Here is a 26,581-nt window from a genome sequence, read left to right on the forward strand (position 1 = left end):
TGGCACTGTGCATGCAGTTGCCATTTTGTTTTTGGGTGGTGGGTGGTATTGGAGGGTTTTTTTGATACTTTGCTACAATTCATACATGTGTGCAAAGTGTGTGTGTGGCCACGTGATGCGGCTAAGCAGCATGGAAGGAAGCGAATTGGCAGGGAGGTAAGTTAGAACCCACTCCTTGTACAAAGTGCCTGCAATAATTGCCACCAACCTCTTCTATCTTTTAAAAGGGAAGGTCTGATCAATGCCAGTGTTCGTTCAACAAATTTTTCATTCCTTTGCTTGGAAAAATCAGAGAAAAAGAAGGCAAGTTGCCTGCTTGTTTCTTCAACGCGATCCTTAATATCACAGTGATGTAACAGGTCTTGATTTTCCAACATGTGTTTCAAACTATTAAAAAAGAAAAGGTAGAAATGTATTTAATATTAACACAGGATTTACTTTATCATCAACATTGAAATAAACCCAGAGACAGGTCTTCAAAATTAAATACTATAAAGACGAATAACAAAGATTGCATATCAGCGTATCAAAGACAAAAAAGAGATGTGAAAGTGGTGTCAGTATTATACTGAACAAGGTAAATATTTCCTCAATTTCTTTGGCAACACCACAAAATGATTTGCCATTGCTTTTTTCTGAGATGTTTCTTCAGCTTCCCAATTTAACCTTTTGGCCTGGCATTCCCAAATAGCTCCCATTCAGAAATATAGCAGTGTAATAACTGATTTATGCTTGTGAGATAAGGCAAGGTTGCTATTTGCTCTAACAAACTAGAAGAATAGCAAGGATTTAAAACAAATTTTTCTCTGATAATTGTCTCAATATTCTGATGAATTGACTGTTTAAGAAACAGTCCAAATGAATTAATAAACTGCCATTCTGATTTTTTAAAATTACAAATGTATTCAAATAATTATATTTGCATGCACATTACAATACTGATAATTTTTGGTTAATATCCTCTTTCCTCCCTCCCTGTCTTTCAGATTATCAGAATACCTGAGGGCATACATTCATCACAACACAAAAAACAAACCTTTATGTGAATTCATGGTCTTTCCCCCCCCCCCTTCTATTTTAATGAGTTCTTACAATTTAGATCGACATCATTAGTTTCTGAAACATATTAAAAGCTGAAGCAACTTATGTGGGGGCTAGCTGGATATTATTTCTGTTATTTCATTGAACACCAGGTTTGATTTTTGTTTGATTTGATTTATTTTCTTTGTTCACTACTACATGTGAATCTTTTTCAAAGTTATGCCCTTGGCATAGATGACAATTATTGCAGATGGAAGGAGGGGATTTTAGTCAGGGATATGACTATCTATCTCTATCTATCTATCTATCTATCTATCTATCTATCTATCTATCTATCTATCTACCTACCTACCTACCTACCTACCCATCCATCCATCCATCCATCCATCCATTTGAGTTGGAAGGGACCTTGCATGTCTTCTAGTCCGACCCCCCGCTAGTGCAGGAGACCCTACATCACCCCGGTCAAATAGCAGTCCAATCTTTTCTTGAAAGTCTCTAGTGTTGTAGCATTCACCACTCTACGGGCAAGCCATTCCACTGGTTAATCACTCTCACTGTCAGAAAGTTCTTCCTTATTTCCAAGTGGAATCTCTCTTTGGCTTCCATCCACTGCTCCTTGTCTGGCCTTCTGGTGCTTTGGAAAACAATGTAACACTCTCCTCTCTGTGGCAGCACATCAAGTATTTGAAGACTGCTATCCCTGGACCCCCTCTTCGCTAGACTATTCATGCCCAGTTCCTGCAACCTTTCCTCATATGTTTTTGTTTCTAGTCCCTTTATCATTCTGGTTGCTCTCTTCTGCACTTTCTCTAGAGTTTCAATGTCTCTTTTGTAGTGTGGTGACCAAAATTGAATGCAGTACTCTAGGTGTGGTCTCCACATCGTGGAGAGGTGCAAGATGCAAGATGGCGATGAAAGCAGATGCCTCGTCCCATTGCAAAAAACCAAAAGACCCCAAAAATAAGGAAAAAGAGTTAAAATCTTTTTAAAAATGAGAGAAAAGTAAGGGAAAGACCTCAGGCAATCCGGAGGGGAGATTTCCTGAGCAAAAATCCATAAGGAATTGCAAAGAAGCCATAAGGAACTGCAAAGATCCAGAGAGGAGATTTCCTGAGCAAAAAGCCATAAGGGATTGCAAAGAAGCCAAGGATCATTTGACCATCGAAAGCTTTGCAAGGCTTGAAAAGCAATGGAGCCCGAATACCTGCAGTCATCAGACCTGGTGAGTTCCAGCATGCTACAAATATAGCAACGTGTACCCCTTTTCACCTACCTTCTGCCAGCTGCTCCATAACAAAACAAAGAATCTCAGTAGCTTGCATCTGAGGTATAGAATCCAGATGCTTTTCTCTCCTTAAATCCAGAAAGACTCTTTTCTTCAAACCATAAGCTCAGACACTTAAAACAAACCTCAAGCAAGTAGCTACATCAAGAAGAAATCTTCAAAGAGGAAAAGTTGCCGGCACTGGTATGCAGGCAGCTTGAGCTGAGTGCTCCGTTCAACCATCCCCCAGAAAGCCTGCTCCGCAGCTCATGCAAACAAAAATCAGGTTTCTAGCAGGTGGGGACTTCCACAGCTGGTGCCTCTGTATTTTATGGAACGTTACCTTTTATGGGGTGGACACAAACCTAGAATCACAGCTGAACAGAACATGAGGAATTCAACGACTCTCTCCAAAATGGCGCCTCCCTCTCCAGATCCTAAATCTCAGACACTACAAACCTCCCAAGCAAAAGCCTTAATTACTGAGCAAGGTACTCAAACATTACTAATCCTTGAAGCACCAGATTACAGTAATATTGCAATTGAAGTTGCTAAATTGTTTGCTCCAGACATTAAAGCTACGCTCACAAATACAATACAAGAGACTCTAAAATTTAACAAATGGCAACTCCAAATCTCATCCAACAAATGCTCTATCCTACACATTGGTAAAAAGAATCCAAATACTAAATACACACTTGGAAAAACTGAACTCACAGAGGACCCTCACTCAGTCAAAGACCTTAGAGTATTCATTTCCAATGACTTAAGTGCCAGAGCCAACTGTAACAGCATTACCAAAAAAGCACTAAGAGTTACAAACTTAATCCTACACAGATTCTTCTCTAAAAACACCGATCTACTAACTGGAGCATACAAAACATTTGTCAGACCAATTCTTAAATACAGCTCACCTGTATGGAACCCACACTGCATAACAGACATTAATACAATTGAAGGAGTCCAGAAATACTTCACAAGAAGAGCCCTCCACTCCTCACACAACAAATTACCTTACTCCTTCAGACTTCAGTTATTACGTTTAGAAAATTTACAGCTACACTGCCTCCAAACTGATTTAACTGTTGTTCATAAAATTGTACATCATAATGTACTTCCTGTTAGTGACTACTTCACCTTTAACAACAACAACACAAGAGCATACAATAGATAAAAACTAAATGTAAATTGCTCCAAACTAGATTGCAGAAAATACGATTTCAGCAATAGAGTGGTCAACACCTGGAATTCACTACTGGATACTGTTGTTTCTTCCCCCAATCCCAAAATCATCAATCTTACACTATCTACAATAGACTTCTCCCCTTTTCTAAGAGGTCTTTAAGGGATGTGCATAAGTGTACCTTCGTGCCTACAGTCTCTCTTTTTATCCTTTCTATCTCTACTTTATACTTATGTTATGTTAAAACATACTACAATACTATACTTGTATGACAAATAAAAATAAATAAATAAATAAATAATCTTTAAAGTCTGTCTAAATTGTAGCCAATAGACCAATAATTGAATGAAACCAGGCAATTTTAGCTAACTTAGATCAGATTAGGAACAAGATATTCAAGGTTATAAATCCCATTAATTTCAGCAGAAATTGTCTTCAGTGAACAAATGGTTGGATCTAATAACTTAATGGGATTCACATTAGATTAATGTAATGCATTTGGTTCAAATTACTCTGTTTTAAGCCCGAATCTACCCTGATCAATTAATTGTGAATTATGAACTTGCAAAATAAATATTTTTCTCTTTTTTTAACCTTTTTTAAAATAATTTTTATTAATTTTTAAAATATAACACAGGACAAGACATACAACATTTAACACAGAAAGGAGCTACAGTTGCTCCGCTCAGTATAGAAGTCTTCTTAATACAGAAAGAAAAATTAATTCTAATTTAGATCAATACAGAAAAGTAAAAATTGAATATAATATATAATATATGCTGACATATAAATCTTAACTTTTCAATACTTTCCAGCAGTTATATAATTATAATTAAAATCAATTTGAAGAAAAATAAACTTATCTATCAAATATTGCTATGTAATATATTCAATCTAGTAAATTTAACTATTCAATACGTTGTTTTGATATCTTTAAAAATCTTTGTTTGTGCTCCAACAGTTGTAAATTTCTGCCAAGTTTTATAAAATTCTGTTTCAGCTTGGCTATTTAACCGTCTCATCATCATATCTAATTCTGCACATTCCATAATCTTCCTAAAAACCTCTTCCTCTTTTGGAATTTCCTTTTCTTTCCATTTTTGTGCAAAAGCAATCCTTGCAGCTACTAAAATATGAATTATTAAATAATATGTTTCTTTTTTATACCTGGTATCTGTAATACCTAATAAGAAAAATTCTGGGGTCTTCCTAATTTCTTTGTTTGTAATTTCCTTTAACCATTTTTCTACCTTATTCCAATAAATATTTGTTTTTGGACATGTCCACCATGTATGAAAGTATATGCCAATTTCTTTTTTACATTTCCAACAAATAGGTGTGGTACATGGAAACATCTTTGAAATCCTATTGGGTGGCAAGTGCCATCTATAAAACATCTTGATTTGGTTTTCTTTAAAAGAAACTGATTTAGTTATTTTCCAGTTATATATCCAAACCTTTCCCCATGCATCTAGGTCTATTTCTTTTCCTAAGTTTTTACACCAACTGATCATATTATCTTTTAATATCCAACCTATTGTCTTGTAGTTTATTAAATATTTATACACCTTCCCAATCAGTTTTCCTTGATTTTGGATTAATAATTTCCCTAATATATTATTATCTTTCTTAAATATAAATATTCTTACATCTTTTTGAAATCTGGAATTGATCTGGGCGTATTGCCACAAATCCATTTCTACACCCACCTCCTGTAATTCTTGTTTTGTTTTCAGTTTTAGTTGATTATCAAGTAAATCTCTAAATTTCCATATTTTATCTTTTTTTAATAAATTAGGGGAAGATATAGCTTCCATTGGTGAAATCCATTCTGGCATTACCAGGAAATGATTTTTTTTATCTCATTCCAGACATCTAATAAGGCCTTTCTGATTGTGTGTCTTTTAAAATATGAGTGGGTTTTATACTTTTCATACCAGACAAAGGCATGCCAACCTAGCATTAAATCATGGCCCTCTAAATTTAATAATCTTCTATTATCTAAAGTTAACCATTCTTTTATCCAAGATAATGCTGCTGCTTGGTAATATAACTTCCAGTTTGGGAGGGCGAGCCCACCCCTCTCTTTCCGATCTTCTAGTGAACTTTGTTTTATTCTTGGATTTTTACCTTGCCATATAAATGTTTTGGTAATCTTATTTAATTCTTTTAAAAAATTCCCTCCCGGGTTTATTGGAATTACCTGAAATAAAAATAATACTTTAGGGAGAATGTTCATTTTAATTGTAGAAATTCTTCCTAATAAGGTTAACTGTATTTTTCTCACACATAAACATACATGACCTACCCAATTACAGGTGTCACAGAGTGTTTCCTCCATGCCTCAGATAAAAATTCTCCCCTTTCTTTCATTTCATCTTCTTTTTTTTCTTCTCCTTCTTCCTCCTTTTCCTCCTCCTCCTCTTCTTCTTCTTCTTCCTCTTCCACTGCTTCCAATTCATGTAAAAAAGGTATACTTTGGCCATTCTTTCTTTCAGATATTATCAGAATATAGGAAGGTGCAGACAGCATATATGAAACAAACTCTTCAAAATCAGGCTGGAGAAAGAAATATTTTATGTTAAATACCAAGGAAGATGCTGACCTCACTGCATTCATCCTGTTACTAACGAAATATAAAATATTATTATATTAACAATTGTCTAAAACCTGTTCATAAAACTATAATAAAATGAGATTTTAATTAGCCAGAAGATGTTTTATATGGGAATTTGTGCTCTACATGCTTTTCTTTTTATGACATCTTAAAATTTTATTACTAGCAGGTGATGCTTTTGAAATTTAACTTCCTTGATCTTCCAACATATTGATGCTGGCTTGGTTCCTAAACTTCATTCTATACTGTTTATTAATTTCTCAATTTCTATACCTCCCATCACACTAAGTGATCAGGGCAGTTTACAATATAATAATAAAAAATGGTATAAAGCATTAAAACTCCCCAAAGATAAAACAGAATTAAGAACAAAGTTAAAATTAAAATATTAAAAATATTAAAAATGCACAGGCAGTAACTCTCATATCAGCATCTGTCCCCAGAGTCATATGTATCATATATGGCAATTTAGCAGAGTCAGGTCTTAATACTAATTGGAAGCCCACTCTGGGGGTAAGATATTGTAGATGGTAGGGGAACAATAGAGAAGGCTCTCTTCCTGGATTCCAACCAGGGCTTCTTGAACCAGAAAAAGGCATACTGTATTTTTGGAGTATAAGACCCACCTTAGTTTTTGGGAAGGAAAAGAGTGGGAAAAATCTGCCTACATTCATCTGGCTCCTGTCTTTAGTCTGGTCAGCTTCAGCACATTATTTTATCCCCTGGTTAGGGCTTAAAAAATCTTATTCGGAGAAAATAACAATGAAAGAGCTTGCAAGCTGCTAAGAGCTGGGAACATCGTTAGCACTTCATTAGGGCTGGAAAGAAACATTTGGAGCAAGTAGAGCAATGAAAAAAAAACCTGAAAAGACTTAGGGCTTGGAAAACATTCTCCGCAGAGAGAAACGATGAAAGAACCTGCAAGGTAAGAGCTGGGAAGATTGTTAGTAGCTAGTTAGGGCTGAAAAAAGGCTTAAAAAATAAAAAGCTGCATTCAGAGTAAAAGATACACCCAAATTTTTAGCCTCTTTTAGGACGGTAAAAGGTGCATCTTATACTCCGAAAAATACAGTAACTAGTGTACAACATAACATTCCTAGCCATTACTGCAATCTTTTCTTTAAGCAGGAGTGGTGAAACTAGGAGGACCCCCAGTTTATATGCCAGGTAAATCTAGAACAATGTAATATCACCCAGGGCCAAAGATGGTGAATTCTTATATTCAGAGGAGCCTTCCACATACAGGCACTCTATCCAGTTGTAGAATGTTGTTCTCCACCCAGATCTCCACAGCTTCACATAGCTATTTAGAAAGGTGCTGGATCTTTCATTTCCTATCAACACTAATTGGGACCTTCAGTGCTGAAGGCTCAGAATGGGGTGCTTTTACCAACGGCATGAAAATGAGGAGGGGGGAATTTCCTGCCTCTCACCCTGTTCTTATTCAGCATATTCAGCATACAGTAAACTTTGCTCTGTTTATCTATGTCCCTACAGATGGCAGCATCGGCAGCATCTCCAATCAGAGAAAAGGTGGGAAGACACCTGTGAGGAGACACTGCCAATGCTGCCATCTGCAGAGACACAAAGTGAGGTAATTGAAAATGCTCCCTCTCCAGCACAGCCCACAAACATTCACCCCTGGGGGATAAATCAAATACTTTGCTGGAGAAACTGCCCCATGCCAGCCCAGGCTTCCTAAATCTCTCAGTCCCCAGATCATCTTCCTTGTGAAGAAAGCCCAATCTGATGCAAACACTGCTTCCAGTCACTTCATCTTGGTGAAATTCCTGTTTGAAAGGACAATATGCAGGTGGAGGGGGGAGATTTCCTGCACATTGGCAGTAGTGTCTCCTCACAGGACTTTTCCCAATGTCCCAGGTGCAGTGAAGGGCAGCAAAAAATCTTTACTTCCACACTGTGGGTATGGCTTGTTTTGTGGGTGGGGCTCAATGGTCATATGACTGGATAGGAGTGGCATGTCAATAATGTGATTTGGTAGGAATGGCTTGCTGGCCATGTGACCAAATGGGAGTAGCTTGACAATCATGTGATGGGGTGGGTTAAAGGTCATGTGACTGGCTTAAAGGTGGCCAATCTGATTGTCACTCACATCAAGGATTTGGGTTAGGATGCCTGGTCTCTCCTCACCTCAAAAAGATACAAGATATTTACTATTACTGAATGCCCAAAATATACTATTTAATCATTCATATATATATATATATATATATATATATATATATATATATATATATATATATATATATATATATATATATATATATATGTCACATGTTTAAGCTGAATTTGAAAATTAAGGGAGACTAGGATAGATCTATTTCGGCCTTATTTTGGCCTCATCAGCTAGCCATACCCACTGGGACTTGAACCTGCAACCTTTGCCTTGTAAGGCAGAGAATTATCCTCTAGGCTACAGTATCCAATCCCTCCAGCTCTGTACCAGGGAAGGGTTACATTTTGTGTCGAATCACCCTGGTATATTGAAGGAACATCACATACATACATATATACATATATACATATATACATATACATATATACATATATACATACATACATACATACATACATACATACATACATACATTGGTACCTCAAGATACGAACCCCTCGTCTTACGAACAACTCGTGATACGAACCCGGGGTTCAGAAAATTTTTGCCTCTTCTTACGAACTTTTTTCGAGTTACGAACCGGCGTTCGGAGACTGCTGGGAAGCCGCGTGGCTGTTTTAAAAGGTGACAGCAAGGCGGCGGGGCTTCCCAAAAGCCTTCCGAACGCCGGTTCGTAACTCGAAAAACGTTCGTAAGAAGAGGCAAAATTTTTCTGAACCCCGGGTTCAGTTCAGGAGGTTGCTGGGAAGCCCCCCAGGCCGTCTGTGACCTTTTAAAACAGCCGCGCCGCTTCCCAGCTGTCTCCCGAAGCCGAACGCAGAAGTTCGGCTTTGGCATTCGGCTTCGGGAGACAGCTGGTAAGCGGCGTGGCTGTTTTAAAAGGTCACAGCCGGCCTGGGGGGCTTCCCAGCACCCCCCCCCGAACCCCAAACCCGGAAGTTCGGCAAAAGTTCGGGGTTCTGGGGGGTGCTGGGAAGCCCCCCAGCCCGGCTGTGACCTTTTAAAACAGCCGTGCCACTTTCCAGCTGTCTCCCGAAGCCGAACGCCAAAGCCGAACTTCCGCGTTTTTTAATATTTTGAGTGTCTATGTGACGTTTCGGTGAAATCACATTCACCATCATCAGGCTGAAGTTTTAAGCTTCGTGCTGTTGTAAATATGGAATGTTTGCAACTGCCATTTCTTCTTTATATATAGTGTTAGGGGTGGAGATTTGATTTGAATGTAGCAAATAGATTGGGTGACTATGTTTTAGTGATTTGATTGGTTGGTGGAATCACAATTACTTGAAGGATTGACATGGTGATTATTATGAAATGTTTTTTTGTTTAAGGCTGGTTTCCAAATCTCTGGTAGGCGGGACGTATAACCCCTTTTATTCATGCAGAGGGGGTGTTTCTCAATCTCTATTGCTTCCATAGTAATTCTTCTATATAAATTTTCTGTTTTGGAAAGTAATTTAGTTTTTTCAAAGTCAATTTCGTGACCTGTTTTTTTAATGTGCTGGACAAGGGAGGAAGTCTTTTCTTCTTTTTTAACTGCATTCTTATGTTCTGCAATGCGTGCGCTCACTCTTCAGTTGGTTTGTCCAATGTATGTGGCTGCACATGTTTTGCAAGGGATTTCATAGATTCCTTGGTGTTCTAGTCGGATTTTATCTTTTGGGTTCCTTAGGATGTTTGATATTTTTTGGTTAGTGACAAATGAAGTTTTGATATTATGTTTGTGCAGAATTTTACTAATTTTGTCTGTGGTGCCCTTGATGTAAGGGAGGAGGGTGGTACCATTGTCCTGTTCTTGATCTTGATTTTTGGGGGGTGTCTCTTTTTTGATTAGGTTTGTGATTGTTTTCCTTTCGAATCCATTAGAAATTAATACATCTTTGAGTTTATTCAATTCAGTTTTTAAGTGCTCATGGTCAGCTAGGCGTTTGGTTCTGGCGATGAGAGTTTTGGCTACTGAGGTGATCTGTGCGGGGTGGTGGTGGGAGTGTGCATTTAGATAACGGTTGGTATGGGTTTTCTTTTGGTAGATGGTGTGTCCTAGGGTGCCATTGGGTTTTTTATAGATTAGTACATCTAGAAAGGGAAGTTGATCATTGACTTCTGTTTCCATAGTAAATTGTATTTTGGGGTGTAGGCTATTGAGATGTGTGAGGAAATTGTCTAGTTTTTCCCTTCCATGTGGCCAAATTACAAAAGTATCATCAACATATCTCAGCCAAAGTTTAGGTTTGTGTTTAGATTGCTCTAATGCATTATTTTCAAAATATTCCATATAGAGGTTGGCGATGACAGGTGAGAGGGGTGATCCCATGGGGGCTCCCTCTATCTGTTTATATCTTTGTTCATTATAGATGAAGTATGTATTAGTCAGACAGTGGTTGGTTAGATCTAGGATATATTTGGGGGGCTTGTGTTTGTTTTGGATAGCTGTTAAGGCTTCTTTAATAGGTATTTGGGTGAAAAGGGATACGACATCAAAACTCACAAGTAGGTCACCAGGTTGTAGGTTTTGTTTTTTAATTATTTGTATAAAGTAGAATGAATTTTGTACATATGAGGTGATAGTTTCTGTATAGGGTTGAAGATATTTGGCTAAAAATTTGGCAAGATTTTGTAGAGGGGAGCCTATGGAGCTGACTATTGGCCTGAGAGGTATTCCTTCTTTGTGTATTTTTGGAAGGCCATAGAGTTTTGGACATATGGAAGATTTTTCTCTGGGGATGATTCTTCGCTGGATTTCTTCACTGATGAAGACAGACACACATAACAAGACAGACACACATAACAAAAAACTCCACAAACTAGAAATACAGCAGAAACCCAGCCCTCCACAACAACTTATGACAAAAACAGTACATAACATATCAGACAGGACACTCACTACTACAGAAACCAATGTTCTTTCAAAAGGATTCAATTTTGCAATAGCCCCCAAACGCATTCCAACTGAAAACATCATATGTGGAATTGAAACTACCCTAAATAAAATCAACCCAGATGAAGCCAACAAAATCAGACTTGAAGTCACTAATATTCTCTGCTCTAGCAAACCTCCTAGAAGCAACATACAAAAGGAGGAACGAGATGCACTTATCAATTTGAAGAAAGACAACGATATAATCATCCTCCCAGCCGATAAAGGAAACTCCACAGTAGTGGTGAACACATCAGACTACAAAGAAAAAATTTCCATCCTACTACAAAACCCTGCCTACAAACTTCTAAGCACAGATCCTACCACCTACCTAGAAAAAACCACCAAATCCAAAATAAAGGCCTCTCCCATCAGTGAAGAAATCCAGCGAAAGAGAACACAGTTGCTTGAGATATGATCGCAGAGGTCGCTGATGTAGAGAATGAAAAGAGTAAGTCCTAGTATGCTGCCTTGAGGACACCACTTTTAACAGGGACGGAGGTGGAAATGGCACTTCCAATTTTGACAACTTGTTGCCTGTTTGACAGGGATGCTGTAATCCAGTTGTGGAGGAATCCTGAGATGCCTTAGGATTTGAGTTTTATGAGTAATTTGTCGTGGATCACTGAATCAAAGGCTTTGCAGAAGTCAATATAAATTGCATCAATGGATTTTCCTTGATCTAGGTGGGTAGTCCATGTTTTTGCAGTGAAGTAGTTGCAGGATTTCGGGATAATTTCTTTCTGAATCCAAATTGTTTGTTAGAGAGTAGGTTATTAGATTCTAAGTGAAGGGTAATTGAATGATTTATAATTGATTCCATGACTCTAATGAGATGCAGCATAGTGATATTGGTCTGTAGTTATCAATGAGAGAAGGGTCTCCTTTTTTTGAAGATGGGGATGACTAATGTTTTTGACCATATCTTGGGGAGTGTGCTGGTCCTGAAGGATTTTTGGAAGATAATGCTTAGAGGTTCAGCTATAGCAGAAGAAAGCTTTTTTTAGGAAGTATGCACAAAGACCATCTTGTCTGACTGATAGGGGGGGTTGAGGTCTTGAATTGCCTTTTCAACATGGTCTACATTGAAGTTGATTTGGGTTAGATCGTTGAGAGAATTTGAGGTACGATTTGCAAAAATGGGTGATGAGCTATTACTGTTAACAAAGACAGAACCAAAGAAAGAGTTGAAGGGGTTAGCTTTGGATGGATCATTGTGGTATTCTTTGTTGTTGGGTCCTACAAGAGGTGGGATAGGTCTAGAGTCTTTGAGTTTGTTGTTGATGAAGTTGTAGAAGGCTCGGTTAGATTTGGTGCGAAGGAGATTTTCCTCTTGTTTGCTGTGATAGTTCAGACATTCTGCTTTTATTTGCTGGCATATGCTTTTGTAGTGGCTTTTGAAGGTGGTTGCTTGGCCTTTTTTGTTTTTATCCAGAGAGATCTTTTTTGGTTTGTAGTTTCCTTATTGAGACAGGTAAGTTATTTTTTCTTTTACATCTGGTTGATGTTAGTGGTAAATGTAGTCTTTTAATTTGGAGTAAGAATGTGAAGTAGAGATCATCAATAGAGTTGCAGTTAGAAAATAAAGTTTGCCAGTTAAGAATTGAGAGATTGGCATCTATGAGTTCATAGTTGGCTTTCCTAAAATTGTACTTAGGTGTCGTGTTATTCAGGTGAGTGTTATTGTGGTATAGATTGAGGTTGAAGTTAATCATACTATGATCACTGTTGGAAAAGGGTTCTTTTACATGCAGCCCATAGATAGCGCTTTTGCTATTATAGAATATGAGGTCAAGACAGCTGTTGAGTTTAGTATTGTTTGATACGAATTGGTCCCAAGCTGGTGACGGCATTGTATAAGGTAGTATGGATTGGATCTGTGCTGCATTTGTTTAGGGTCCAGTTGATGTGTGGTAGGTTGAGGTCTCCAAGGAAGATAATGGGGTAGGGGCAGGAGGTTGCCCATGTTAGTAGTGAGGTTAATTTGGTTGCATGAGTGATGTCGTAGTCAGGAGCTCTGTAGCACAGTAATAATGATGATGATGATGATGATGATGATGATGATGATGATGATGATAATAATAATAATAATAATAATAATAATAATAATAATAATTTATTAGATTTGTGTGCCGCCTCTCTCCGAGGGCTCGGAGCAGCTCACAACAAAACAATACATAGTATACAAATCCAATGATTAAAAAACAGTTTAAAACCCTTATAAAAATCATACAGCCCAAACAAACCATACATAAATCATAATAGCTAAGGGTATATTAATTTCTTCATGTCTGATGACATAGGTGGGTTTTCAAAAGTTTACAAAAGACAAGGAGGGTGGGGGGCAGTCCTAATCTCCAGGGGAAGTTGATTTCAGAAGGCTGGGGCCACCACAGAGAAGGCTCTTCCCCTGGGTTCTGCCAGATGGGATTGCTCATGGGGCTCAAGCAGTGATTCCTTCTTCCCCCAGAATAGCTTGCCCCATGGCTCCCGCCATATCTGCTTCTCCCCAGCAACACTGGAATCTTCTGTCCCTCTACCACCCCAGCGATAGGTTCACCCAACCCTCCTGCCCCTCCGTCGCCAGGTAAGCTAAACATCCCATCTGAACTATCTCCATTCATTCCATAATCATCCATTCCATATATACAATCCCACTCATTCCAAGAGTCACAGGTATACATCATTAAAAAAAAACCCAAATAATTTAACTGAAAGCAATAATTCAATTCAATTCAATTTATTAGATTTGTATGCCACCCCTCTCTGAAGACTCAGAGAATATAAAGAGAAATTGATTAATTTTATTAAAAACTCATTAATTAAAGTGCAATGATGGAGTGCAATAATGAGTTAGTTCAAGTCAGCTTGGTAACACTGTTCTAGAAGCAATTGACTCACAGGTTGTTCACAGGGGTAAGAAGTTCTTTCAAAGGGAATAAGGGGATAGGACTCTCCTTCCGTCAGTGATAGTCCATGGGTGTGTGTGTCACCTCGGCCTCCACCCCCATTAGTTTCTTCTCCCCCACCAATTGTTGTCACCTCCATCTCCTGGGATCAGGAGATCACCTCTGACCTCTCCGATCCATTGTTGCCTGTAGGGGACTTGGCCATCACTGGCTGGATCTTGGTTTCCCAGGACACCCTCCAATGCCAGCTGCTCATTCTGGACGACATCTCCACGTGCTCACAATATGGCCCCACTGTGGCTGACCACCAGCTTCCTTGCCAACTCCATTCCTGGTGCCCAATCCTGGCTTCACCAACCAGCCGATCTTCCGGCGCTGGCTGCTTTTCCTAGCCAGCCTCCCAGGTCTGCCTGCTCTCACCAGTCAATTCCTAGGCTCACCAAACCGCCAAGCAGCTTCTGATTTCATTCCGCTTTGTTTTCACTGGCCTCGCTTCCGCTAGGTCTTTCACTCGCTTCGCTTGGCCTGGCTTCCACCAGCTCCACTGCTAGATCCCCATAGACTTACATCATGGCACTCGCAACCCTCACTCAGTGCTCTCTGGTCTTTGGTGGTCTCAATACTCAGTCCAGTTCCTCAGGTCCCTTCTAATCAAAATTCGAGCTGTACATTAGAGGCAGGGGCCAAGGTGGAGGCAGCTCCCAAAGGCGGCTGCCATATTCCACCCCTCCATAGAAAGCAGAGTGTGATATTGAGGGAAAGATCACATATAATGGTTTCAGGGAGGATAAGATCATGTGCAACCTGGATGTTTTTAAGATTGTGTGATTTTTAATAGAATATAGCTATACTGCCTCCTCTGCGGGATTCTCGGTCAGACCAAAGAACAAGGTAGTTACTTGATGTGATGATGGAGTCAGGGTAGGATTTAGCCATGTTTCACAGACAAAGATTATGTCAAATATGTTGGTGTCAAGTAGGCGAAGGAATTCAGATAACTTGTTGATTATACTTCTTGCATTGATTAGTTTACATTTGAGATTGATTTTGGGTTCTGGATTGAGATCGGATTGAATTGGATTGAAATTGGATTGAACTGAGGTAGTAAGGGGTGCAATTTCCTATTCTTGGTTGGAAGTGCTAGGGATGTCCTTTTGCTGATGGGGGATGGTAGGTGGAGAAGTGTAGGATGGTTGAGGAGGGACGGTGGGTTGGAAAATGAAGGGAGGGTTGTGGGTCTTGGTTTTGATGCATTCAGTGCGGTAATCTATGTATAGGTTAGTTTCACCAAGATCAAGACATCTCTTAAGTTTGGCCCACAGTTCACGAGAGTGGATACGTTGAAGTAGAGATAGGTCTGGTCTGGATCTAGGTTTGTTGTAGTTGGTGTTATTTCTGGTGATGGAGTTCATGGTCTTGATGAATTGTTGTTTGGTAGTTTCACTTTTGTTTCCCTCTGCTCTGCTCTGCTCTGTGACAGCCCTTCAGATATTTGTAGACATTTGTAGACATTTGTAGACAGCTATCAAGTCTCCTCTCAGTCTTCTCCTTTGCAGACTAAACATCCCTAGATCCAGTCACCATCCTTGTAACTCTTCTTTGAACTTGCTCTAGTTTATCAATGTCCTTTTTAAATTGGGGCCCCCAGAACTGAACACAGAATTCCAAGTGTGCTCGTACCAAAGTACTGTAGAGAGGAATAATTGCTTCATGTGAGCGAGATTCTATGCTCCTCTTGATACATCCCAGGATTGTGTTTGCCTTTTTTGCAGCTGTTTCACACCATTGACTCATGTTTAATCTGTGATCTACCAATACACCCTGGTCCTTCTCACCTGTGCTGCTGCTCAGACATATTCCTCCCGTTCTATATGTGGTGTTTTCATTATTTTTGCACAGATGTAGTATCTTGCATTTCTCTCTGTTAAATACCATTCTGTTAGTCTGAGCATATTGTTCAAGCTTCTCTAGATCTTTTTGAATCCTATCTCTATCATGTTTAGTATTAGCAATACTGCCTAGCTTTGTGTCATCAGCAAATTTGATAAGTTTCCTTCAATTCCGTCATCTAAATCATTTATAAATACTGTATGGTAAATAGCACTGGGACTAGGACAGACCCTTGTGGTATTTCACTTGAAACATTCTTCCAATTGAATGTGCAACCATTTATTACCACTCTTTGAGTATGATTAGTAAGCCAGTTTTGAATCCATCTAACTGTTCTTTTGTCAACCCCATATTTAACCATTTTTCAATAAGGATGGAATGAGATACTTTGTCAAATGCTTTAGTGAAGTCACAATATACCACATCTACTGCATTTCCCTGATAAACCCAATTTTAATTATATCATAAAAAGAAATTAGATTAGTCTGGCATGACTTGTTTGTTACAAATCCATGTTGGCTCTGGTTAATTACTGCATTCCTATCCAAGTGCTGGCACACATGCTGCTTTATAACTTGTTCAAGGAACTTTCCTGGTATTGAAGTCAGACTCACAGGCCTGTAGTTTCCTGGTTCCACCTTTTTACCCTTTTTAAAGATAGGGACAACATTTGCCGTTATCCATTCTACAAGGACTTCTCCTGTTGTCGATGAATTTTCAAAGATCACTGCAAGTGGTTCCGCTATTACTTCTGCTAGTTCTTTCAGTACCCTGGGATGCAGTTCATCTGGGCCTGGAGATTTGAATTCATTTAAATTAGCTAAGAGTTCCCTCACCTTTTCTCTGTCTATTAAGTGTTTTGGTTCTTTTGTTCCTTCAAGAGCAGAATGAAGGCCAGCTGTTGTTGTATGTCCTTCTTCAGAAAAAAATACAGGTAAAATAAGTGTTCAGAAGTTCAGCTTTCTCAGTATTGTTTTTGATCAATTCAGCATTTTCCCTCTGTAGAACTCCTATAGCATCTTTAGCTTTTCTTTTTCTTTTGACACATGCCCAAAATCTTTTATTATTGCTTTTTATATTCCTTGCAAGGCTCAGTTCATATTTAGCTTTAGTTTTTCTGACACTTGCGTTATAGTTGCTGCCTTTTATTCTTCTTTAGAAATGTCCCCCTTCTTCCATTTCATAAACAGTGTTTTTAGTAAGTTATTAAGATTTGGGTTCAATCAGAGGGGCCTCCTTAGATGCTTCCTATGTTTTCTTCTTTTGGGAATTGTTGAAGATTGTGTTTCTAGAATCTCATTTTGTAAGATTTTCCATCCTTCTTGGATATTTCTATCTTTTAAGACTTCCAACCATTGGATTCTTCCTACCCTCCTTCTGAGTCCATCAAAATATGCTCTTCTGAAATCCAGTCTTGAAGTCTGAGTCCTCTCAGGTCTTCCTCCCTTTGTTATGTAGAATTCAATGATTGCATGGTCATTGCAGCCCAAGGTTCCAGCCATCCTTACTTCCTCAACCATTTATTCCTTGTTGGTAAGAATTAGATCCAGGATAGCAGATCCTCTTGTTTTTTCTTCCACTTTTTGGCAGATAAAATTATCAGCTAGAGAAGATAAAAATTTAGTATACCCATAAGTTTTGCCCAAGAGAGATCCCCAACAAATATCTGGATAGTTAAAATCTCCCATAATCACTATATCGTGTTTATTTGAGATCATACTCATCTGTTGTAGGAAGAGTTCATCCATACTTTCTGCTTGTCCAGAAGGCCTATAATAAACTCCCACGATGATGTCCTTTCTTTTTTCACCTTGTATTTTTACCCAAACGGTTTCTACAGAGCTTCCATTTTCTGAAACTTGAATCTCTGAATAGGTATATGTTTCCCTAACATGCAATGCAACACCACCTCCCCTTTTCTTAAGTCTTTTCTTATAAATAAGTTGTATCTCTAAGCTTTGTATTCCAATCATGTGTCTCATCCTACCAAGTTTCAGTGATACCTATGACATCATATTTATTTTCTTGTGTTAGGATCTCCAATTCTTCTTTTTCATTTCCCATGCTATGTGCATTAGTGTAGAAGCATTTATTGTGATTTAGCTTGCCTTCTCTTGGTCCCTCCCAAACGTTATGCCTTTGTTCTTCTCTTTTTATTTGGCCAGTATGATTGTCGTCTGCATTCATTGGCTGTGCATGTTTGCCTGCCCTTTTATTTCCCTTCCCCCTCTGCTTTAGTTTAAAGCTCTCCTGATGAGTGATGCATTACACCTTCCAAAAATATTATTTCCTGTTCTTGTAAGGTGCAACCCATCCTTTGCCAAGAGTTTATCATATAAGTAGCTAACTCCGTGGTCTAGAAATCCAAATCCCTGTTGGTAGCACAAGCAATGTAGCCAGTTGTTTACCTTCAAATCTTGTTAAATCTTCTTTTTCTTCCGGGACCATCCACTGGAAGGATAGATGAGGAGACTACCTGTGGTCCCAGTTCCTTCACTTTCCTGCCTAGGACTTCAAAATTTCTGCAGATAGTTTCAAAATCCTGTGTTGCAGTGTCATTTGTCCCTACATGTATCAATAGAAATGGGTAGTCATCTGTAGGAAGAAAAAGTCTTGGCAGCCTCTTAAACACGTCTTTGATTCATGCTCCTGGAAGTCAGCATACCTCTCATGACTCTCCTTTTCTTCTTCTCTGGAGCAGTTTGTTTACTCAGTTGAAGAGGTTTCTGAATGCTAACTGGACTGTTCCTCATGGGTGATCTAGATGTATAATTCTGCTCCTCTTCATTGTTTTCTTGTATGAGAACCTGGTATTGGTTCTTAAACTGCATAGATGCTAACAGTCTCCTATCTCTCCTTCTTGTCTGAGACACATGTTTCTATTCCGTTGCTTCTACTGGTATACTAGGATTTTCTTTCTCTTCATGAATCAGAAAGGGCTCTTCTGTTTGGGCCTCTGCATCCCTAATGAGTTCCAGAGTGGACACTCTCTCCTTGAGACTTCACACCTTTTCTTCCAACAGTGAAGTCTCAAGGCTTGCATTTATGGCAGGTGAAGTTTGTCTTCTGTTCTGGCAGTACAGTAAACATATTAAATTCACTGCAGACCATAGGGTCACTTTTCTCTTCCATGTTGCTCTTGTTTTCCATGTTTGTCACTTTCCAGGTGTAAACATTTGTGTGCTGTTAGGCGCGTGGGTTGCTGAATTTCTGTGCTTCCCTGGTCACTAAATCTGGTGTTCTTTTGCCTCACGGTGAGTTTTTTGGCTTCTTCCCAGCATGCACCAAGAATATGCAAATTACCCCCTGAAGCTCAGATTCCTCCTTAATAATAATAATAATTTATTAGATTTGTATGCCGCCCCTCTCCGAGGACTCGGGGCGACTCACCACAATAAAAGCAATACAGTACAATACAAATCCAATATTAAAAACTAAATTAAGACCCATCATTACTAAAAACAATCAGTACTACACAATCACACCATTCTCAAATGCTACAAGTCGGGGGGGGGTGTTAATTCCCCCATGCCTGGTGACATAAATGGGTCTTCAACATCTTGCAGAAGGCAAGGAGGGTGGGGGCAATTGGAATCTCTGGGGGGTGTTGGTTCCAGAGTGCTGGGGCTGTCACAGAGAAGGCTCTTCCCCTGGGTCCTGCCAGATGACATTGTCTATCTGGCGGGACCCATTTGTGAGACCCATATGTGGGACCCATATGTGCGACCTAATCAGCCCCTGTGATTCGTGGGATAGAAGACGGTCCCGTAGGTATTCTGGTCCGATGCCATATAGGGCTTTATAGTTCATTACCAACACTTTGAATTGTGTCCGGAAACTGATCGTCAACCAATGCGAGCTGCGGAGTGTTGATGAAACATGGGCATACCTAGGTTGGCACATTATTGCTCAGGCGGATGCATTTTGCACGATGTAGAGTTTCCAAACACTCTTCAGAGGTAGCCCCATGTAGAGAGCATTGCAATAGTCGAACCTCAAGGTAATGAGGGCATGAGTGACTGTGATCAGAGACTCCCTGTCCAGATAGGGTCGCAACTGGCGCACCAGGTGAACCTGGATAAATGTCCTCCTTGCCACAGCTGAAAGGTGATGTTCTAATGTTAGCTGTGGATTGAGGAGTATGCCCAAGTTGCGGACCCTCTCCGATGAGGTCAATAATCCCCCCAGGGTAATGGATGGACAAATGGAATTGCCCTTGGGAGGCAAAACCCACAGCCACTCCATCTTGTCAGGGTTGAGTTTGAGCCTGTTGACACCCATCTAGACCCTAACAGCCTCCAGGCAATGGCACATCACTTCCACTACTTCACCAACTGGACATGGGGTGGAGATGTATAACTAGGTGTCATCAGCATACTGATGGCACCTCACTCCATGCCCTTGGATGATCTCACCCAGCGGTTTCATGTAGATGTTAAATAGTAGGGGGGAGAGGAACAACCCCTGAAGTACCCCACAAGGGAGAAAGCTCGAGGTCAACTTTTGATCCCCCACTAACACTGAGTGCGATCAGCCAGAAAGGTAAGAGAACCACTGCAGAACAGTGCCCCCCACTCCCAACCCTTCCAGCTGCCACAGAAGGATACCATGATCGGTGGTATAGAAAGCTGCTGAGAGGTCAAGAAGCACTAGGACAGAGGATAAACCCCTGTCCCGGGCCTGCCAGAGATCATCCATCAGTGTGACCAAAGCAGTTTCCATGCTGTAGTCGGGCCTGAATCCTGGCTGTTGAGGGCCTGAGGGCTTCTTCCAAGGACTGCTGGAGCTGGAGCACCACCACCTTCTCAACAACCTTCCCCATAAAGGGAAGGTTGGAGACTGGATGGTAGTTGTTAAGTACGGCTGGGTTCAAAGAAGGTTTCTTGAGGAGGGGGTGTACGAGTGCCTCCTTGTAGGGAGCTGGGAAGGCCCCCCCTCAGAGAAGCATTGACAATCTCCTGGACCCAGCTCCGTGTCACCTCCCTGCTGGCCGAGACCAGCCAGGTGGGACACGGGTCCAGTAAACAGGTGGCGGAACTCACAGCTCCAATGGCTTTGTCCACTTCATCAGGTGTCGCCAGGTCAAACTCCTCCCAGACAGGTGGACAAGGACGGGCCCCAGTCATCTCAACTGACTTGTTGTCAGTCGACACTGCTGTCCAATTGGAGTTAAGGTCTGTCCAAATCTGAGCGATTTTATCAGTGAAAAACATATTAAAATCCTCGGCACTACCCTGCAACGGCTCCCCAACTCCCCTGTCATTAAGGAGGGAGCAGGTTACCCTGAACAGGGTGGCTGGGTGAGATTTCACTGATGCAATCAAGGCAGCATGATACGCGCATCTTGCTGCCTTGAGCGCCACTTTGTAAGTCTTAATATGAGCTCTTAAAAGTGTTCGATCAGACTCAGATTCACTTTTCCTCCATCACTTCTCTAGACGTCTCTTCTGGCGTTTTAACACTGGGAATTTCTCAGTAAACCAAGGAGCTCTCTGGGTTCTAGTACTAGAGAGGGATCGCAGTGGCACAATTTGGTCAAGAGCCCCCACTGCAGCCTTATTTCAGGCCACAGCAAGGACTCTGCCAAACTGTGTATAAGTGAATCTGGTAGAACCCCTAGCGCTAACCATCACTCAGCTGCTCCAAGAGAAATATCATGTTGGGTATATGCCCCACTTCATGAGTCAGACCCTGAATTACTTGGGTCAGGTCCATGGTTGTCATGGTGGCCATGAACTCCTGCGCTAACCCAGAGGATTCGCCAAGCGATGGTAGGTTCAAGTCCCCCAAGACAATAAGTCTGGGGAACTCTACCACCAGCCCAGCCACCTCCTCGAGCAGCACAGACAGGGTTGTTGACACACAGCTGGGAGGCAGGTACGTGAGCAACAAGCCCACCTGGACCCCTAGGTCTAGCTTCAGAAAGAGGGACTCACAGCCTGCAATCTCAGGAGCAGCAAGTCTGCGTAGGCTAATAGTCTCCTTGGCTCTAATAGCCACTCCTCCCCCCCCTTTCCTGGGCTTGTGGCTGATGCCATACCTGAAACCCGGCTGGGCATATTTCAGAGAGAGGAACTCCTCCCTCTTGGCCCAGCCAGGTTTCAGTCACACATACCAGGTTGGCCTCCTCCTCCAGGACCAAATCCCGGATGAGGAGGGCCTTGTTCACAACCAACTTGGCATTGAGCAGCAGCAGCCTGAGTCCAGGGCCCGGATTACATTCATCACCAGAGCCCCAGGTTGAGTCCAGGAGACTGGAATAGGTGATTGCTTTCAAGCAGCATTTCCTTGTTCCCCTGCCCCAAGACTCCCACCATATCTGCCTCTCCCCAGCAGCACAGGAATGTTCTGGCCCTCTAACACTCCAGAGGTAGGCTCTCCCAACCCTTCCACCGCCATGCTACCAGGCAAGCTGATCTCTCCATTCATAACAGTGCATTCAACCATACCATATATATCCTCCATCCAATTCCAATCATCCATCCTTAAACCCCCTCAATTTAATTTAAAACAACAATAATAGAAAAATTAAAAAATACAAAAATAAGATACGAGAATATAGATAGAAAATTAATTAATTATGCTAAAAAGCAATTAATTAAAGTGCAATAATGCAATAATGCATGTTCAAGTCAGCATTTGTAATGCTGTCCTTAGAAAACAGTTGAATCACAAGCCCTTCTTCCTTTTCTCCCCATTTCTTTCATTTCCTCTGCTCCATTCATTTTTTCCTTTCCTTCCATTTCCTTCCTTCTTTCCTTTCTCCTTCCTTTGTTTTCATTTGCTTTGCTTTCCTTTCTATTCCCATGTTCTATTCCTTTCCTCCTTCCCTTTCCTTCCTTCCTTTCCTCCTTCCCTTTTCTTCCCTTTTCTCCCTTCCTTTCTGCTCCCCTCCCCTTTCCTTTCCTTTTCCCCCATTCTATTCCTTTCCTCCTTCCCTTTCCTTCCCTTTTCCTCTTACTTTCTCCTCCCCTCCACTTTCCTTTCTTACTTTCCCCCTGTTCCATTCTTTTCCTTCTTCCCTTCCCTCCTGGTCCAGGATCACCTGGCACACAGCAAAGGAAGCTCCCCTCCCCTTGGCTGCTCAGACTACCCACCCAAAGTCCTGTGTGATAGATCACAGCTGGCAGAAGATGGCAGGAAGTGAGGCTTGTTCTTCACACAAGCAGCAAACACACACACACACACTGCACTGCTTTCTCCCACTGCTGCCACCACCCCTCTGGTGTTTGCAACTCCCTCAAAGCTTTGCTGAGGTGAAACCACCCGCCCTGGGAATGAAGAGAGCCTGTCTGTCACATGGAAAAGTGAAATGTCAAAGGTACTCCGCTGCCACATGGCAACTGCGGGGGAAAAAATTCCCTTTGCTTTTTCCCTTCTTCCCTTCCCCTTTCCTTTCTCTTTCTCTTTCTTTCTTTCTTTTTCTTTCTTTCTTTTCTTTCCTTCCTTCCTTCCCTCCCCTTTCCTTTATTTCTTTCCTTTCCCTGTTCCATTCCTTTCCTCCTTTCCTTTCCTTTCCATCCTTCCTCTCGGCACTTGGAGAAGCTCTACTCCTTCTCCCACCACCGAGAGAAAGGACTTTTAAAAAGAACATGCCAATGCAGTCTGGGCTGTGGTCTTTTTCCCCTCGCAAAGCCCTCACTCCACCCATAGCTGAGATGAAAAGGCTTTGGCTCTCCTTTCCCCCACTGCTGGTGCTGCTCCATGCTTCTTGCTTTTTTCCTCTTTCCTCCTTCCTGGCCTTGGGAGGTGGCCATATGAAGCTGGAGGGGAGCCAGGCAGGAGAGAGGGAAGCTCGTCTGAGGCCAGGAAGGAGGAAAGAGGAAAAAGTAAGGAGTGCAGATGACAGCAGCAAAAGCAGGGATGATGATGATGATGATGATGATAATAATAATAATAATAATAATAATAATAATATGTTAGATTTGTATGCCACCCCTTTCCACAGACTCGGGGCGGCTCACAACAATAATAACAATGTGACAATGTAACAAATCTAATAATTAAAAAATATCTGAAAACCCGTCATTTAAAACCATACGACACAAGCATACCATACAAAAAACTGAATAAACCTGAGGAGATATCTCAATTCCCCCATACCTGTCGATACAGGTGGGTTTTAAGCAATTTACGAAACATAAGGAGGGTGGGGGCAGTTCTGATCTCTGGGGGGAGTTGATTACAGGGGGCCGGGGCCACCACAGAGAAGGCTCTTCCCCTGGGGCCCGCCAGATGACATTGTTTAGTCGATGGGACCCGGAGAAGGCCAAATCTGTGGGACCTTATCAGCTGCTGGGATTCGTGTGGCAGAAGACGGTTCCATGGGTATTCTGGTCTGCTGCCATGTAGGGCACCAGAACAGAGGACAAGCCCTTGTCCCGGGCCTGCCAGAGATCATCCATCAGTGTGACCAAAGCTGTTTCCATGCTGTAGCTAGGCCTGAATCCTGACTGTTGAGGGCCTAGATAATGGGCTTCTTCCAAGGACTGCTGGAGCTGGAGCGCCACCACCTTCTCGACAACTTTCCCCACAAAGGAAAGGTTGGAGACTGGACGGTAGTTATTAAGCATGACTGGGTCCAGGAAAGGCTTCTTGAGTAGGGGGTGCACAATGCCTCCTTGTAGGGAGCTGGGAAGGACCCCCTCCCCAAAGAAGGATCTTCTGGACCCAGCTCCTTGTCACATCTCGGCTGGCGAAACCAACCAAGAGGGACATGGATCCAGTAAACAGGTGGCATAACTCACAGCTCCAATGGCCTTGTCCACTTCATCAGGTGTCACCAAGTCAAACTCCTCCCAGACAGATGGACAAGGACAGGACCCAGTCACCTCAACTGCTATCCAATCGGAGTTGAAGTCCGCCTGGATCCAAGCAACTTTATCAGCGAAAAATGAGTTAAATTCCTCGGCACTGCTCTGCAAGGGCTACCCAACTCCCCCCTGGTTCAGAAGGGAGCGGGTCACCCTAAACACAGCGGCCGGGTGGGATTCCACTGATGCAATCAAGGTGGCATGATATGTGCATCTTGCTGCGTTGAGCGGCACTTTGTAAGTCTTAATGTGAGCTCTTACAAGTGTTTAGTCGGATTCAGATTTACTCTTCCTCCATCGCTTTTCTAGACATCTCTTCTGGTGTTTCAACTCCCGGAGCTCCTCAGTGAACCAAGGAGCTCTCTGAGGTCTAGTGCCACAGAGAAGCCGCAATGGCACAATTCGGTCAAGAGCCTCCATCGCAACCCTATTCCAGGTCACAGCAAGAGACTCTGCCGAGCTGTGGACGAGTGAATTTTGTAAAACTCCAAGCGCCCTCTGAAAGCCCTCTGGGTCCATCAAGCGTCTGGGGCGGAACCATCTAATCGGTTCCACCTCCTTGTGGGGGAGGACTGGAGCCATGAAGTCAAGCTGTAGTAGAAAATGGTCTGACCACGACAAAGGCAACACATCTAAGCCCCTTAGTCTCAGACCATTACTCAATTGCTCCGAGAGAAATATCATATCGGGTGTGTGTCCCCCCTCATGAGTCAGACCCTGAAGTAGTTGAGTCAGGTCCATGGCTGCCATGGTGGCCATGAACTCCTGTGTTAACCCGGAGGACTCACTGAGTGATGGCAGATTGAAGTCCCCCAGGACTATGAGTCCGGGGAACTCCACTGCCAACCTGGCCACCTCCTCGAGCAGCACAGGCAGGGCTATTGATATGCAGCTTGGAGGCAGGTCCATAAGCAACAAGCCCACCTGAACCCCTTAGTCCAACTTTATCAGGAGGGACTCACAACCCACAATCTCAGGAGCAATGAGTCTACATAGGCAAATAGTCTCTTTGGCTATGATATCCATTCCTCCCCACCTGCCCTGGGCTCATGGCTGATGCCAAATCTGAAACCCAGCTGGGCCAATTTTGGAGAGAGGAACTCTTACCTCCGGGCCCAGCCAGGTTTCAGTCACACATACCAGGTTGGCCTCCTCATCCAGGATCAAATCCTGGATGGTGGTAATTTATTTACCACTGACCTGGCATTGAGTAGCAGCTGTTTGAGCTCAGGGCCCAGATTACACTTGTCACCAGTACCTCGAATTGAGCTCATGGGACCAGATCATGGGATTGCTTTCAAGCAGTGATCCCTTCTTCCCCCAGAATGGCTCACCCCGTGACTCCCACCATATCTGCCTCTCCCCAGCAAGATGGGGATATTCCGGCCCTCAGTAATGACATATTAATTATTAAATATTATTATAAAGTGCTAAAAATATAGGAGGTAATTAAGTTCATTAGTCAATCAAGTCAGCAGTAAAACACCAAGTTCTAAAAATGTGAGTTCTAGAAAAGAAATTCATTGTTCAGGGGGAAGTGTCTGAATCCTGGGCATACTAATTTTATCCCCCAGGCTCTTTGGTGTCGGCCGGTGCCACCGGCCTACACTCTCAAGTCTTTTCTCTGAGTCAGCAGTCGTCTTTGCTCCTCTGCTCTTACACTACTCCCTGGCTCTTGATGTTCAAACTGGTCATCTCTCAGGATCTCTGTTGTAATCGGGCAGTATTTCCAACCCTCCAGTCCTTCGGCAACATTAAATGGCCTTAATGCGAACTCCATGTGGTCTCGGTAGAGCACACTTCGATC

At 41.8% G+C, this 26,581-nt stretch overlaps 1 protein-coding gene across 1 annotated transcript in view; it reads right to left on the reverse strand.

Moving 5' to 3' along the window:
• Positions 1 to 26,581, reverse strand: part of NME8 (NME/NM23 family member 8) — a 245,123-nt gene that overhangs the window by 71,892 nt on the left and 146,650 nt on the right. The window contains exons 9-14 of the mRNA XM_070728254.1: positions 18,627 to 18,768; positions 16,576 to 16,754; positions 7,770 to 7,898; positions 7,542 to 7,682; positions 5,800 to 6,050; positions 209 to 387 (exon numbers count right to left, since the gene is read on the reverse strand). Of these exons, the coding sequence (XP_070584355.1) occupies positions 209 to 387; positions 5,800 to 6,050; positions 7,542 to 7,682; positions 7,770 to 7,898; positions 16,576 to 16,754; positions 18,627 to 18,768 (1,021 nt within the window). The remainder of the gene's footprint in view (positions 1 to 208; positions 388 to 5,799; positions 6,051 to 7,541; positions 7,683 to 7,769; positions 7,899 to 16,575; positions 16,755 to 18,626; positions 18,769 to 26,581) is intronic.

Source organism: Erythrolamprus reginae, chromosome Z (genome assembly GCF_031021105.1).
Source record: "Erythrolamprus reginae isolate rEryReg1 chromosome Z, rEryReg1.hap1, whole genome shotgun sequence".
Classification (NCBI taxonomy): domain Eukaryota; kingdom Metazoa; phylum Chordata; class Lepidosauria; order Squamata; family Dipsadidae; genus Erythrolamprus; species Erythrolamprus reginae.